The 16,939-nt window shown below is 47.0% G+C and overlaps 1 protein-coding gene across 4 annotated transcripts in view; it reads left to right on the top strand.

The window, feature by feature from the left end:
• The first annotated feature begins 6 nt into the window (after nucleotides 1-6).
• Nucleotides 7-16,939, top strand: part of USO1 (USO1 vesicle transport factor) — an 86,927-nt gene continuing 69,994 nt past the window's right edge. For all 4 annotated transcript variants that reach the window (XM_025198056.1, XM_025198052.1, XM_025198055.1 and 1 more), the window contains exons 1-3: nucleotides 7-111; nucleotides 8,586-8,672; nucleotides 9,763-9,827. In XM_025198056.1, the coding sequence (XP_025053841.1) occupies nucleotides 46-111; nucleotides 8,586-8,672; nucleotides 9,763-9,827 (218 nt within the window). In that variant the 5' untranslated portion in view covers nucleotides 7-45. The remainder of the gene's footprint in view (nucleotides 112-8,585; nucleotides 8,673-9,762; nucleotides 9,828-16,939) is intronic.

Raw genomic sequence — 16,939 nt, 5'->3', positions numbered from 1 at the left:
GCGGTCGCCGTCGCAGCCGAGCCGGGCCGGGCCCGCAGCGTGGCTATGAACTTCCTGCGGGGGGTGATGGGGGCGCAGAGCGCCGGGCCGCAGCCCTCCGGCGCCGAGACGGTGAGTGCGGCCGAGCCCCGCCGCCGCCCCGCTCCCTCTCTCCCCCTGGCGGTGCTGAGGCCGCAGCAAGGCGCCCTTTCCGGCTGGAGCCGCCCTGGCCCCCGAGCCCGGGCTCCCCGCGCTGGGCCCTGCCGCGCCCCCGAGGCGCTCTCCTGAGCCCCGCGCCGCTCGGGCGCCGGCTGCAGTGGGCCTCCTGGGAGACCTGGGGCCAGAGCAGGGCTTGGCTTCCGGGGAGGAGGGAGAAGAGTCAGGATTTCTTGTGTCGTTCCTACTTCTCGAGGTGAAAGGGCTCGGCTGCAGTCGGATTTCTTAGGGCTAAACGTGCACCTCGAGGCCAGCAGGGCAAAGATAAGCCACTTCCCGTAGCCAGCAGCAGGCAAAAGGTGAACACAGCCAGCAGTGCCTCTGGCTGCCCTGGACTCCCCACCCTGGGTGCCCTGGACACCTGTTTTCAGCCCAGCTGATTGTGCCTGGCCCTCCGCTCACAAGCTCCTGCCTGAGGAGTCCCACGCAGCCAGGTGTCCGAGCCACTGCCCCAGAGTCCCCTTACATTGCAGAGGACGCTGTGGGCTGTGTTTGGTCTAGGTGAAAGCTGCTCACCTGAGGAGCTGGTCTGTTATAAGTGAAGAATGGAGCATTTCCATATAGACTTGAGGCTCTGACTTATTCAAACCATACAGTGTGTGTGAAGTCACTTACCATAGCTTTTTATGTCAGGAATGAATCAAATGTTCAGTAAAATGTCAAAGAACTTCCAGTTAGGCAGCTGCCTCTTCCCTTTATGAAACTATTTTCTAAGTTTATTGTCTGCATAATCAGGTCTACACCTTGATTGTGGTACGTGGGTACCATATTGTAGCCTTGCCTTTTGGGGTATGGGGTGGGAGGGGGAATTAGATGACTTTGAAAGCCATAAGTACTTTGACTAACAAATTGAGAATGGGAGGGACCTTGTGAGGAAGATATGAAATAGATGTCCTGTATCTGCAAACTTTCTGACACAACAGAAAAGCTCAGGTTAGTCTGGTAACCTGTATATACTGGTGTTGCATACTTTACTAATAGCTTTTCTTTTCGTTTGTTTAATTATCATAGTCCTTTTTTGGAGGCTTAGTAGCTCTTTTGTGATTGGGATGAAATTTTTTAAGCACTTAAAGTAATTCTTTTTGCTACACAGACCTTCATATGTTACCCAATGGCTGGCGGGAATCCAAGTGTTATGCTGAAGATGCACATTGGAACACACATTAGCTAGTTTTATTAAAAGCTAGTAACTTGGAAGACACAAGAATTGTCACAGCAGAGCAGTGGAATAGTAGGATGTTCCTTCCACAGATAGATAAGCTATATGGTTGGGGGAGGGCTCACTCATATCTGTGAAGTGCCTTAAGTTCCTTTATTTTTTTTTTTATCGAAGAGTGAGCTAAATATTGCCCTGTTCCATTTCAAATCTAGCATATGAATGAACTGGTAACTCCAAACCTGAATAGCAAGCTGGCCATTGATACTTTTGGAAAACAACTTTTCCCCTAGGAGCTGAGGTGTTTTATATTCCCAGTAACTTAGAATGACTTATTGCAGGTTATTACCTTTACACAGTTAGAGATGTAGCTCCCTTGTCTACCTTGTTTGCCATCCTGAAACAAGTTTTGCCATGTGTAGATGGCTTAATACAGGGGTTTTCAGCCAGGAGGTACCCCTGGGGGTACTTGGGAAGGCCTCTGGGTATTCGGCAGTGGGTGCTGCCACCATTTCTGCTGTCAGCATGCTCGCTGATTGCCCACTGGGGGCACACCCCCGACTTGTTTACTGGCCACCAGGTGACTCCTTCCTTCTTGACTGGCTGCCAGGGGTACACTGACCCCAAAAGGTTGAAAACCCCTGGTTTAATACATTTTTATTTCTCTCTTTTTTCATCATTTTGTGTGGGGGCCAAATAAAATATATAAATCCATACAGCCAAATCTTGGAGTCTAGCAGAATTCTGCAAGTAATTACCGTGGGGTGGGGTGGGGTGTCTCTGTCTCTTGTCCCACCCTGCTGTCTTCTGGCCATGCAGCAGTGGCGGCAGCCCCAGAGCTGCTGCTGTTGCAACCACTGCTGTGTGGTTGGAGCTGGAGCAATAGCAACCATGTGCTTGTGTGACTTGGGCAAAATTGGGGCTGGAGCGGGGGGTTGGGGACAACAGTTGCTGGCAGGGATAAGGTTTGGGGGGGCCACTTGGCTCCCTTGCCACTTGCCTCTCACTCTCTGTCCCCCTGCCATTGGGGGTGGGCATGAATGTAAGATGACCTACTTTCTAATAATTAGATTCTATACATGGAAAATTATAACGTTTATTTTCCAAGCATGGAATACAGTTATTGTAGGGTCTTCAGAGTCATCTTGCAGTCAGGTAAATATGATCCTTTTGCTAGGTCAGTTTTGCAATGCTGCACGATTTTGTAGTTTTTGTTTAAGAAAAAAAAAATTCTGGCATTAGTGATAGTAATGGATTACCCTAAAGGTCTTCTCTGCATTCTTTTTTGGGGCAGAAACCCCCCAAGACAATGATTGTAAAAACATGGACTGTCTTGCTGTTTGCAGAGGTATATAGAAAAGGCTGATGGTTGGACTGAGATGGAGAGTTTCTAGCCTGAGCTGATCCTATGGTAAGGAAAGCAGTGTTTCAAGAACAAACTTAGTTTTAATACTGCATAAAAACACTTAGAAATTGGTATTTTTGTGAACCTTTTGTGTAACATTTACAAAGCTTAAACAAGTAGGACTCCTTGGTTTATAAGGTGAATATGAAATTCTATTAATAACTATCTTTTGGGTGAGTAAACTGAGATGTAGAATGGCCATTGTCACATTGCAAATCAGGGACAAGGTTGGGAGTCCAAGCCCCAGGGTTAGATGTGTGATTCTCTGTCCTTGGCTTATGGTCTAACGGCTTTATGTTAAATGTTATGAATGGTTTGCAGTTGTTAGCGATAATCAGTTATATGTATCCTGGTAAACCAAAGCTGCTTCATTTTGACTGAAGAAAAAAGGCTTTGCCAGTTTAAGGGGCAGGAGGGGGTTGTGCTATCTTGCAGTACATGCTGCATTAAGTACATAGTTTTTCAGGTCCAACCTTTTTTAACAAGTATACCCCTTCTGTCTCAGAGTTTCAGCTTGTACTCCTTCATATTTTTTTGTTTTTCGGAGGGGGGAAGGGGGGCTGCAGATCTAGGGCCTGTGGTGAGGGAGGGAGTGGGGCAGGCAAGAGCTGCTCAGCCAGGGTGGGGGCGGGGCACGGGATGGAGATGTAAACAGCTCATCCAGGGGACATGGGGAGGGGGGCGTGGCTCCTGCCCCGGGAAGGCATGGGGGTGTGCGCGCTATGAGATCTGCATGGTGGGGGCAGATAAAGGCCCCAGCGATGTGGGTGGGGCACAGGAATGAAGGAATGAGACCTGCAGGGTGGGGAGGGGGCAGCTCTCTCACTACATGCTCCCATTGGCCCCTGCGGTGAGGGAGGGAGTAGGGCTGGAGCAGGGGCAGGCACTGCCCTGCCCAGCCAGATGTGACTGCTCTCCATATGGCCAGGCTGTGCTCCTGGCTGCCCGCGTGCTGCGCTACGGCTGCATGCGCATGCACGGAATTCTGTGTACTCCCTGTGACCCTTTTAAGTACCCCTACGGGTAGTGTACCCCAGGTTGACAACCACTGACTTAGATCACTGTCTTAATTCTGTTCTAGTTCTACTTTTTAGCTATTTTCCTAAGGAGAGCTTGATTCATATGGGTTGGTATATCGCAGTTAAGACATGTTGACTTCACTAATATGCTGTCCATTATGGTACTTGTGCTAACTGTCATGGTAGTTTACTAATCAGGGTACACTATAGCTATACCCCCTGTATTTAAGCAGTTATATAGTTCAGTTTATACTAGGAACATGCATTTTGTCCTTTGTTAGAAAATGGTGACTGATCTGTGTTTTACTGAATAAAATAACTAGACTCTTACTCATTTGTGTCATGGTGCATATAATTAATAAAAGTTGAAATAAATACATTGGTAGAGCTTCTTTAAATTATTTTATTAGCTAAATAAGACAACTAAGAGTTGTTAGTTTTTCCTTTGGCAGTTTAACAGCTACACTGAAAAATTCTGGATAAGGTTAAGCAGAAGGCAAAAGTGAAACTAAACGTAATCTAGGAAGAATCTTTCTTGTAGAACAGAAATTGAAAGCATCTAACATTTGGGAAGATGTAAATACTAGCATTCAGTCTGTTATGAGATTGAAAACAATACAAGGTCTTATCCGATGTGACTTGTGCCATGTTTTCATCATATGCTAAATGTTTTAAAATAAATTATATCAAATTCAGCTATAATATTTTATTGTAAACTTTAATCCTAAACTGACAGTGCTTTAAATTGGTCGTTATTTTAAAAGTTGAATTAACACCCTTTTTTGGGGGGGAAGACTGATTTTAATTAATGCTGGTTTTAAAGTTGTCATTTCCATTGAGTAGATGACACCTCCAGATTTAAGGCTGTAACTCGTTTCCAGCTTTCTTTTAACTTCAGCAGTAAAGGAAAGCTAAAATTCCTGGTAGTACAGCTTTCTCAGATAGTTTTAAAAAGCAGTTTTTGAGATGCAAAGCCTTAAGTAAGTACTTGCTTTTTAAAGATTTGTTAACTATCATGTGTTTGCCTTTCTGTCTCGGAAGAAATGGAATTGCAACACCACAGTTTAAAGAATAGGTGCATTTTGACACTTGAAACCGGATTTGGTGTGAAGATGGTACAGTGGTCGGGGGTTACCATTATTTTAAAATGAACTGGAGATTGAGTCCAGAATAGGAAGGGATAAAACAGCTGAAGTATGAAATATTTGTGTTGGGGCAAAGGTGACCTTTTATCTTTGTCAAAAATGTTTACACAGGGAAAAGTCATTTTTGCATGGAAAACTTTGTTCTGGGAGAGAATAGTTCCATTGTAAGACTTTACTTTTTTTCAGCACACCTGTAATTCAAACAGCTCCCCCAAACCTTGGATTTTTTTTGACTACAGAAAATTAATAGAGCAATTCTTCTGTTGCAAAGAACTCAGAAAGACCACAACAGGTCAAAATGCTTTTAACACTGTCGATGCCTATTGGAAATCTCTAGCTTTATTTTGTGAATCGTGTTAACATAGATAGCAGCACCCTAGTTGAGAATCACTGATCTTGAGATACTGAGTATGTCAATTCCAATCTTCCAGTAAGTTCATCTGCAAAATTAGAGATGCTTGAGGCCATAAATGTGGATGGGAAATAGGGCAGGGGTGGGCAAAGTACGGCCCGTGGGCCAGATCTGGCCCATGAGGCCATTCTATCTGGCTCGCGGGACCCCTAAAAAATTTAGAAAAGTAATATTAATCTGCTGTTGGTTCCTGTCAAAAATGGCAGGAACCAAGGGCAGTAGGACTCAGGGGAAGCCCAGCAGGCTCCCACAACAGCAGGGCCTGCCTGGCCTTGCCACCCACAGCTGGAAGCCTCATTAGGGGCTTCTGGCTGGAACCACATGGCTGCCCCATGCTAGAAGCTCAGGTAAGGGGTGGGGGAAGGGCAGAGAAGGAGCCCAGGGAAAAGTGGCCTGGGGAACAGCAGCCCCTTGCGTGCGCCATGGCTGGCGCTCCCTGCTGCAGCCGTTTGCAGCCCACGTAGGGCTGTCCGGAGCAGGCACAGGCAGCCTCATGCGGGCTACGAGTGGCTGCAGCATGCGGCACTGGCCATGGGGCGGGCTCCACCAGTGCTGGCCCTGGGACATTGGTCCCAAGATGGTGACCAGGGGGTGGGGCACCTGTCAAGGGGTGGGGCTACCCATGCGGCCCTCCACAGCCTGCCAAAACTGGGTTAGCGGCCCTCTGCCCAAAATAATTGCAGACCCTGGAATAGGGACTGATAGCATTGGGTTTGTTCCAGTATGAACACAAACCCAAGATTTTAAAGCAGTTGGAGTTAAAAAAAAAAAAAAAAAAAAAAAAAAAAAAAAAAAAGATGGTAGTGTGGGGAGGTACAAATCCTTACTTTCTCAGGCTGTCGGCTGTCATGCTTCTAAATGTTTGGATGCTGGCACTTGACATGTTGTCCAGTCATTGTGGCCCTCCAGCCTAGGTTAGGTTTGAATTTCTGTATAGTGAAGGAACCCTGGAAAACTAATAGTAGAAAACTTTCTGAATTAAAAGGTAACTGTTGCACAGACCCTTGAATGATCTGATTTGTTTCATCTGAGTATAAGCATAATCAGTTCTTTTGTTGTCAGAATATCACCCATCAGCTGGAAAGGTGGTAGTTACAATGGAGTGACTCAATCAGTATTCCCTCAAGCAGGCACAGGAAAAAAAATGGGACTGCATGGAAGTAAGTCAGTATTAGCAGTCGCTCCAGCTCTTTGAGGTGTATCTGATTCTTAGTCAGATTAGTATATGGGCTGGCTAGCAACCTGTCAAAATGGTGAGGGCTTGAATGCTTCAGATAAAATATCCTGCATAATAGAAATCTCTTTTGTTCCATTTTCAGGCCTTAGTAAATTTTGAGTCCATTCTTGTTTCATTTTGTATTTCTGTGTCTGTATCATTATATTCTACTAGCCAATTGCTTGTCAAAAATTATGGGGGGCAGCCTGAGACAGTGGCCTGCATCCAGGTCTGCTCCCCCACCTTTGGGGCCGGGCTCGCTCCCCTCTCCCCTCTGGCTGCTTCGGGGCCGGGGTTGGGCCGCTGCCCCTGTCCACTCTTGCTGCCATCTGCAATACTGGGGGGCAATGGCAAGCAGTACTGGCATTGCCCCTTCCTGCCCTCTCCCCTCCATTTTCGTGGCCTGAAGAGAGCAGGGGGAGCGCTGCTGGCCCTGCCTCCCCTCCGACCTCTCCATTGCTGCCGCCTGCAGGGTCGCTGGTGCCCATCCACTCGGTTGCCTGCCGGTGTGGAGGAGTGGGGATAGAGGCCCGGAGCCAGGATCACTCCCTCACCCCTGCCGTCTCAGGGCTGCTTCCCCCACCCCAACCTGGGGAGCTGGCGGGGACAGAGTCCAGCATCTGGCCCTGCACCCCAGCTCCGTCCCCGTGTCCCTACCGTCATGGTGGCACGCCACCACCTACTGGCTGAACGCTGCATTTGCACTCTGATTGGTTGTTTCTGTCTGCCAATGAGTGTGTGAATAAAGCATTATGGATAGACAGACGGACTATGGCTTTTGTAAGATTAGAATTCCTGTCAGGGCAGTTGCAGTGTCCAGGCAGCTAAGCATGCCATTCTCTAATGCATAATCTTCTAAACAGAGTAATAATTATTTCTTATCCCATTATTAAATTTAAGCTGCATGCAATAACTTTATAGCAGTTTCTCTTATAGTCCAGGCCTATTGCAGTGGGCTTAACAAACAGCTCTTTTCCTAATGTGCATGGTAGACCTATGAAACTGGCTGCCCATATAAACTACTGTCACAGCTCCGTAACAGTGTTAGCCTTATGGCTGTAGCACAGTGGTTCCCAAGCTCTGACAGGTTGTGCACCACCAATTTAAAATGATACAACCTTAAGTACCACCAGGTGGTATGTGAGGGGGTGTGGGTGTATGGTAGGGATTGTGAGGAGCTGTGGCTGTGTGGGAGAGAGCATAGGGTATGTTGGGGTCTTGTGTATATGCGGTGGCAGGGTGTGGGTTTGTCAGTTGTGAGGGGTGTGGGGACCCCCCCATTCCCTCACATGGTGCAGCAGCAGGTGGGGGTGCTCAGGGTACCCAGTGGGGTGCAGCTCCAGCCAATGAGGGGTGCGTCCTCCACCAGGCAGTCTGTATCACTGGCACTCCCCATGTTTGCTGGGGCCGGCTGCTTTTCATGCCCTCCATGAGAAGGTGCCTGGGGCTTCCCACCTTTGCCTGGTGAATGCGACAGCTGCGTATGTGCACAGGGAGTGCTGGCAATAGATGGCCTGGCAGAGGCTGCACCCCTTGTTGCGATGTGTAATGCTGGCTGAAGCTGTGCCTGTTAGACGCTTGCCCTGAGCACTCCTGCATGCTGCGGCCTCATACCACTGATAGGTGGTCTGTGTACCTCTGGTGGTACACATACCACAGACTGCTGTAGCATAAAGCACTGGAAGGAATAAAGTTCTGAGATTAGCAGCCATAAAGGTGACTGATAGCTGTCAGTAGTATTCTTGATAATGAGTAGGAGCAGTCAGTTTCATCACTGCTATAAAATGAATGATTGAGTCTGCCAGTGTTGTGAGGCACTTGTCCTGTGATGAGGTGTAAGGAGGTGTGAACATCTGAGCAAATATTGTCTGCATGATCTTGCTGGTACACTTAATATGGCCTAAGTGGTACCTTCCATATTGAGGCTAGTGGGAGCTAGTACAAGTGCTTGTATGATTTAAATGGCTACTTGACTGTTAGCATGGGTGTCTTAAGTGGCTTTGATTGTCACCTAATACACCGTCTTTCCTATTACAGATTCAGAAACTCTGTGACAGAGTAGCTTCTTCTACTTTACTGGATGATCGAAGGGATGCTGTTCGTGCCCTTAAATCATTATCAAAGGTATGTGCATAACTTCTAGAGGTGCACCGATACATCGGTCTGATACCAGATCAGCACCAACGTAAACAAAATTTTCTGCATCAGAAATTGGCCTGATGCAGCTGATAACTTGTCTGATAAATGCCCGTGTGTGCGCATGCAGCCATAGCACAGCACATAGGCAGTGAGGAACAGAGCCTGCAGCGCGTAAGTCTGATGTGGTGGAAGGGGAGGTGGAAGGAGCATGGGGGTGCAGATCAAGGACCCCGCGGCGAGGGGGTGTGTGGGGCTGGGGCAAGGACTGCCTAGCCGGGGCAGGTGTGGGACGGAGGTGTGGCTCATTGGGGTGTGGGAAGGATGGGGGGCGGACTCCCGCTGCTCGTCTGGGAGGGCATGGGGCAGGGGCATGTGCCCTCAGATCTGGGATGGGTGGGCTGGGGCCAGGCTTTTCCTGGCTGGGCAGATCTGGGGACACATGCTCCCCCTCCATGCTGTCCTGCATGAGTGGCGGGAACTGCCAGACAAGCACCAGATGAGCCATGCACAGCAGCAGGAGCATCCCTTTCCGCAGCCTCCCGACAAACTGTCCCTTGGACCCGGCCCGCAGCTGCAGTCTGCCCTGCGCCACACAGATCCAGGAGGCACACGCCACAGCCCCCCCGGATGAGCTGCTTGCAGCTCTGTCCTGTGCCCCTCCCCACCCTGCCCCAGCTGGTCAGTGCCTGCCCCAGTCCCATTCCCTTCCTCACTGCAGGGGCCTTGATCTGCCCCCCCCCCCCCCTTGTCCCTCCGCCACCTCCCCCTCCCCCACACAACCCTTTCCTCCCCTTCCACCACACCAGACCTACCAGCTGGACGCAGCTTTTCAAGCTGAAGAGCTGCATATCAGAAATCGGATCGGTATTGGCCAATTTGCGCTTCTTAAAAATCAGCTATCGAGTGTCGGCCTCAAAAATCTCTATTGGTGCGCCCCTAATAATTTCCTATAGTCCTGTACAGTATACAGTGTTCTCTGTGGCACTGTGTTTTCTGTGGCACGTTTGTTTAGAAAGTGGTATCTTAGTTTGTTGGGCTAACCTCCTTACTTCATTTTTAATTATTTTCTGGGCAGAAATATCGCCTGGAAGTGGGGAGCCAGGCTATGGATCATCTTATCCAAGTTCTCCAGACAGACCGGTAAGCATATTCTAACCTGTAAGAATGAACTCAGTGGCTATTTTCCTCAAACTACTTCCTCTTCTTTCACCTCTCCCTGCTGTGAAGAGTATTTAAAAAAAAAATAAATAAAATTCCAGGTCTGTAGCTGACTAGAATCCTAAAGTTATCAGTAAGAACAAAAATGCTACACGGGGGAGGGTCAGTTAAAATAGTCCTAAAGTAATGGCAACACAGGGAGGGGGAGGAGGAAGGTATATGAAATGAGTTGCATTCGACTCCTAAATGCTATTCATGACACTAATAGACAAAATGATAGTGCTTAAAAAAAAAACCTACTGGGACAAAATACTAGTTTATGGATTGACTTTAAAGTTGAAATTAATCTGACAATATTAGATAGATTGGTAAAAATATTTCTATTGCATTTAACAGTGTAAATATAAACATTGAATGGCTTGAGTAATCTAACAACTGTGTTATGCTTATGTTGAAATGGTTGCCATTAAGGCAAAAATCATTCACTTAGATTGGAAAGAAAAAGCTTCAAATAAAAGAAGAAATTCCGTTTCCCCAGCTGCCTCTTCAGTTGATTGTTTTTTGCATCTTGACCACCTTGTGGGTAATACTTTCTTCTTTCCAGGTTCTGGGATGTATTTGGTAGCCATGTTGGTCTGAGACAAAAACAAATGTAAAACTCTAGAACTCTTGGTTCAGAGTTGATACCTTTTATTAGACCAAGTAAGAAATTGCAAAATTATCTTTTTCTGCAAGCTTTTGGGCACACGCACCCTTTCTCAGGCTCAGGGAAAATTAAAGATGGTAAAAAGTCCCCATAGGTAGAAAATAAACTTCATTTATTACCCTCTTTGCAGAGTCATGTACTTATCTGGCTATGTGCACATATTACTTTTATATATTTGCAATGATGGAGTTGGGGGTGGATCTGCCACAAAGGTGTTCCTGTGTCAGACAAGATCTGTGTAGGGCTGCCTTTTGAAGTGCCACGGGTAACATGTTGACACTTAAATGTAGTGCTACAAGGAGGTCTCTCAAACCTTCAGCATTTTGCAGTGCTTCCCTCTCCCCTCTGAGGAGGACGGAGAGAGTGACTGGTTCCCTAATAGTTTGTAGAGCTGCAGCTGTCAGAGCCACTACTACCCTGCTTTTCTGAGGAATCAGCAACAGCTGATTGAAAGAAGCAGACTTTGATCAGCTGTTGTGGCTGCAGCTTTGAGATGGGCTGATCAGCTGTTGCCATGACAGCAACAGGTGATCTGCTGAGCTTGTCAGGCTCACTAATAGGCTCCCCTGGGGACTGGGAGGGGAGAAAAGGAGCAATGTACTATTGGCCATTGGCTGGTGTGTGCGCCTTTTTGGGGCTTTGTAGTGTTTCAGCGAGGGGGCTCTGAATGTGCGCACACTCCAGTAGTGCACTATTTTTTGTAGTGCTCCAAAGTGCTGAGGCAGTATGTAGTGCTACAAATGAACATGTGCACATAGCCTCTGATGTCAGTGTAGTGTGCTTTTCTTCTACTTAGGGTGAGGCGAGGGGTTATAGTACATTCTCTCACACGACTGGGAGCTGAAGTGATTGCAGGGTTATTCACCTTGGATTCCTGAGTGAAGCAAAGGAGCAGTGGTGGAAAGCATCTTCTCAAAGTAGGACCAAGAAAAATAGGGCATAGTATGAATGGGGCCAGGCCAGTGTCCTGAATGAGGTGTTCTGAATCAAAGTGGAGACAGGCAGCTGCTGAATACCCAAAGGTGACTTTGCTTCATGGCTTAAGTTTTCAGAAGTTGAAGTGATGAAGTGATTCTGATTTCTGAAGGATGACAACTTGTCATGCCCCATCTATTTGCTATAGTGTTGGACTTTTGCTTTTATAGTAACCTCTACCTCTGTTATTTACCCCAAGAAGGACCAGCATGAGACCACAGTAATATTTGTGGGGCAGGTCTGTTTCTTGCCTTGGGTAGAGTGAAGGAGGAAAGTAATTTGCTGGTTTTCTTAAAGTCTTGGATCAGTGCTTTAAAGATTGGCTAGCCCTTGGAAGGGAATTCAAAAGAGGCAATGAAGCTGGTTTGGAAAAAATTAGGGATACCCTGGGCTGGAGAAGAAAGGGTGCAGGTTTACAAAGTAAATGTCTAGACATAGACCTGGGAATTGGAGACTAGTAGCAATTAAAAATGCATGTAGCTTGAATTCTTACTTAAATGAATAATCTCTTTCCTAGAATTATTTTAATGAACTAGCACATGAGAGCCTTCTTGTGCTGCTGTAGTGCCATATCTCTTGGAATTGGAATTCATAAGCAACTGCAGAAGAGTAACATTTTATTACTTATTAGTAACTTGCAGTATGTACAAGAATATTTAACAAAAATATATTCCTTAACACCAGATGGACATAAATCAACATGCAGCCAAAGAAAAAAAGCAATAGGTTGCTTCAGCCTTTTCCTAAACCCATTAGAGTGGGTACCTAATTGTCTTGTGACTAAGGGAGAAATAAAATCACAAGACTTTATTTGGATGTTTTGTAGTTCCTGCAGTAGTGAAAGAAATCATCTGAAATTGACTCAGTGTTGTATGTTAATCATCTTTTATCTGTTGTTCACATCTGGAATTGTATTGTCATCTTGGGTGAAAAATTAAATTGCAGAATTTTTAGTATAATACTGTTTTTGATTCTGCCATGATTAAGAGAATGAAGGTAGCAACAATGTGCAGTACAAAATCTATATAATTCAGATGATTAGAAATGTGCTTAATTGGTCAAGCACATCAACAATATTTCAATTGTTGCTTCACCTTTAGGTTAGTCTGACTCTGGGAAAACAACCTTTTATTTAGCATTGAACTAGCCGCATACCTATAGGCTGGGGAACTCCCTTTTCATAAGCACAGTGACAGAAAGGGATCTTGGAGTCATTATCGATTCCAAAATGAACATGAGCCGCCAGTGCGAGGACACAGTCAGCAAGGCCAACCACACCTTGCCATGCATCCACAGACGCATCACGAGCAAGGGCAAGGAGGTGATCCTCCCCCTCTATGCGACATTGATCAGGCCGCAGTTGGAGTACTGCGTCCAGTTCTGGGCACCGCACTTCAGGAGGGATGTGGACAGCATTGAGAGGGTCCAGAGGAGGGTCACTTGTATGATCTGGGTACAGCAGGGCAGACCTTATGAGAAGAGGCTAAGGGACCTGAACCTGTTCAGCCTTTACAAGAGAAGGCTGAGAGGGGACCTGGTGGCCATCGATAAACTTACCAGGGGGACCAGCGGGGAATGGGAGAAACCCTGTTCTCCTGAGCACCTCCCGGAGTAACAAGGAATAACGGCCATAAGTTGTAGGTTCAGGCTGGACGTTAGAAGGCACTGCTTCACAGTCAGGGCGGCTAGGATCTGGAACCAACTTCCAAGGGAAATGGTGCTGGCTCCTACCTTGCGGGTCTTTAAGAGGAGGCTTGATAATTACCAAACTGAGGTCATATGAGCCCAGTATTCACTCCTGCCCAGGGAAGGGGGTCGGACTTGATGATTTAGTTAGGTCCCTTCCGACCCTACAGCTATGAAACATTGCAAGTATTTCTGAAGTGTGTGATATTGTTTGCAAGAAGTCAGATTTGCATGCAATGTGAATCTGACAGTTCTGGGAGAATTGTCATTCAGGAATCTAAAACAAAAAAGTAAATTTAACTGGAACTAGCTGTGGAGTCTGTTAGCTTTCATTGATACTCCATTTAGTATGTAAGTTCTTGGATGGAATTTACAGGAGGCTAATTTTAATGTACCACTTGGCTTCCTGCACTGTCAAATCAGTTTGTCAGTTTTATATGTTCCTTTCCATAGTGGTACTGGGCATAGACATGGCTTGATTTGACTTCAGTCCATGTGAAGATGATGATGCATCTTTTTAGGCAGCTCAGAATTTCCGTGCAACCATGACAGTGCAGAGTTAATCATGTAGTTGACTCAGTTCAGACAGATGAGTCTGATTTTCTTTTTGGATTAGGATTGTAGATTAGTTGGCTCTTAAAACATCTGTTATGAACCAACTGCTACTTATTGTCCTTTTATGTGGGTGTTTGTCTCTTATGTTGGCATGCCCTTGGATGCAGACTGAATTGGAAAGGTTGCAGAGAGCTGAGGAATCTTGTTTTGACAGATTGCTTTCTTGATGGTTTAGTAAGAAGTCACTCCACTCTTTTCTTCTCCACTGCTGATGAAGGCAGAAGCTGTTCCTAGGCGCACCCTTTTTACCAGTCTGCTTCCCATGTTGTTACTCTGGTTTGGGGATGACTTGCCAAAAAGCAGTAACTAAGGATAGGTAGAGTGCCATTGTAAGAGGTCTTGTGCCAAGGCTTATTTGCTTCTGGCATAAGGACCATTAGAAGTCTAAAGCTGTTTAAGGGGTAGCATCTTCATAATCTTTAGATAACAGATGTGTTTTTTTGGTGGTGGTCTGGCAATCTGGACTCAGTAGTTGATCTGGAAATTGCTTAGTGTTCTGTGGACTGGATTGGTCAGAGTAGGAATGGGTTTTCTCTTTCCATTATTTTATATATATAGGGCTTAGTTCATCTGCCTGTCTGTCCATAATGTTCTTTAAATGCAAATAGCTTGAAAACTGAGAGAGAGAACATTTGTCTTCAGAGAGATTTCTTTGCTAAACCTTAGCATTTGTTTAGTGACCGTGTCAGGATGATCCCAACTTCCAGAACTGGGGAAAAAAGTCAGGGGCCAGGGATGTTTCTACTGAGCTCTTCTGGGAGGGTGCCAGGAGCCTGGCAGGGAGGGCAGAGGGAGGGGCCAGCTGAGGAAAAGCGGGAGCCAGGCAGAGGCGTGAGGCGGGGGCAAGCAGCGGTGGCCTCGTTCTGAGCCCCGAGCAGGTAAGGATGCGCCTGGGGGTGGAATGAAGGAAGCCCCGGGGGTGCGGGTGGCTGTTGTGAGGGGTGAATCTCGCTTGCCCTTGCCCTCTGTTTGTTTTTGTTATTTGAAATTCATCCATCATTTTCGACAGGCAATTTGCTAGTGTCAGAATAAGATCTTTAGAGAGCAGGGGTCTGGTCTGTTTGCTGACATTTCAGTTAGTGATGCCTGCTGAGGGTCTGGTTTGGGCACCATTTGGTTCTCTCTGGTAGAACGTCTTGTGTGTGGATGAGGTTGCTTATTGGCAGCTTTATTCATTCTCCCTGAAATCTCAGAGTAGCTGTGAACAGTTGCTTCTCCCGAAGAGCTCTGACATGTGGATACCATTCCATTGCCATTCCATTCTTGTTGAAATGGATACGGGAATTTTAAGAGAGTTCATGAATTAGTACAGTGATGTGGTCTCCCAGTATGTTGATGGCACCCAACTTTGCATTTGTGTACTCCCACCTGGGTGCATTTTGCTGCCTCAGCCAGTGTCTGCTGGGTATTAGGGTATGGAGGAGAGCACACTGATTGTGTGTGATACATACACACTGATACATAACCCAGACAATATCAAAGCAGTGGGTTGGAGGAGCAATGAAAGGGGAGATTCCAGGTTTTCTTCATTTTTGTTTGTTTTTTGTAGGGGTGCACTGATAAAGATTTTTTGGGCCGATAATAATCAGCCATTGGTAACGAGCCATATTGGCTGACACTGATCCAATTGCCAATATGTAGCCTGGCGGCTTGGAGAGCAGCATTGACTTGTAAGTCTGTTGGCGGGGTGGGGAGAGGAATGTGGGGGGCAGATTGAGGCCCACGTGGTGAAGGAAGGAGTGGGGCTGAGGCAGGGGCAGGTGTTGCCCAGCTGGGGTGGGGCATGGAATGGAGCTGTGAGTGGATGGTCTTGAGGGGTGTGGGGGGAAGGGGCAGCTCCTGCTGCTGTACGCACCCCCGAGGGAGGCAGGGGGGGCATGTACCCTTTGGATCTGTGCACGGGGCAAGGGTGGGCTGCCTGCTGCAGGCTGGGGCCAGGGACAGTGCTGGTCTCTTCTCAGTGGTGAGCCTGAGCTGGTGCTGCACTCAAGGCAGGCAGTGGCACACTGGGAGGAGGGGCTTGGAGGGGCTACGGTGAATTCTGGGGTGACTAGCCCTCTTCCCCCACCCCGTAGCCCTGCTCTCAGTGCTGCCGCTGCCTGCCCCAAGCACAGCACTAGTCCAGCTCCCCTGCCTGGAAGAGTCTGGTGCATACTCTGGCTGCAGTCCGCCCTTGCCCTGCGCACAGATTTGGGGAACATGTGCCCCCCCTGTGCCTCCCCTGGTGGTGTGTGCTGCAGTGGGAGCCCCCCCTCCAACTCCCTCCCTGGATGAGCTGCTCACTGCTCTGGCCCACACCCCATCCTGGCCAGGCAGCCCCAGCTCCACTCCCTCCCTCACCATGGGAGCCTCAATCTGTCCCCCCACACACCTCTTCACTCCCCTCTGTTCCTTCCCTTCAACAGGCTTACCATCTAGACACTGCTTTCCAAGCTGCCAGGCTGGCCGTGTGCATGCTGTGGCTGTGCACATACGTGCAGCTTTTACTGGCAACATTGGACACATCGGCCAAAAAAGTCCGATTACCGATAATATCAATTTTCCTTTTATCTGTGCTGATACTATATAGAAAAATATATCGGTGCATCTCTAGTTTTTTGATGAAGTACATTGACCACTAGTTGCTTGGGTGATGTGTTATATAGGGAGCTACATCCTAAAATCATTTCAGGACTGCAGCTGGTACAGAATGCATGGTCTGGCTCATTGAGAAGGGCATCTTGCTGGGAGCATGTGACACCAGCATATGGGGATCTACACTGACTGTCCCTTGGTCTCTGGAGGGAATTCAAGGTAATGCTATGAATTAGAAAGCCCTAAATGGCCTGAAACCAGTCTTCCTGAGGAAATTTTTTTACCATTACTGTTGGAGCTTCTGCAACCTTGGAAAGTAGTCTGTTTTTAAAACCTAAATAAATAAATTCTTGTTTATGTCATGAAGTACAAAATTATAAATCTTGGGATTTTAAATGTCCTGCATTCTCTTTGAAATACTTTGATTTCTTAAGTAATGTTTTTATTAATTCATATGCTGATGGCAGTTTATTTAAAGAGACATGACTCAAGATCAGTATACCTGCATCAAAGATCTAGCCAGTATCATTACCACAGT

The sequence above is a fragment of the Alligator sinensis genome, unplaced genomic scaffold (assembly GCF_000455745.1).
Source record: "Alligator sinensis unplaced genomic scaffold, ASM45574v1 scaffold222_1, whole genome shotgun sequence".
NCBI classification, from domain to species: domain Eukaryota; kingdom Metazoa; phylum Chordata; order Crocodylia; family Alligatoridae; genus Alligator; species Alligator sinensis.
The sequence above is the reverse complement of the archived record's forward strand: the minus strand, read 5'-3'. Positions and strand labels throughout refer to the sequence as shown.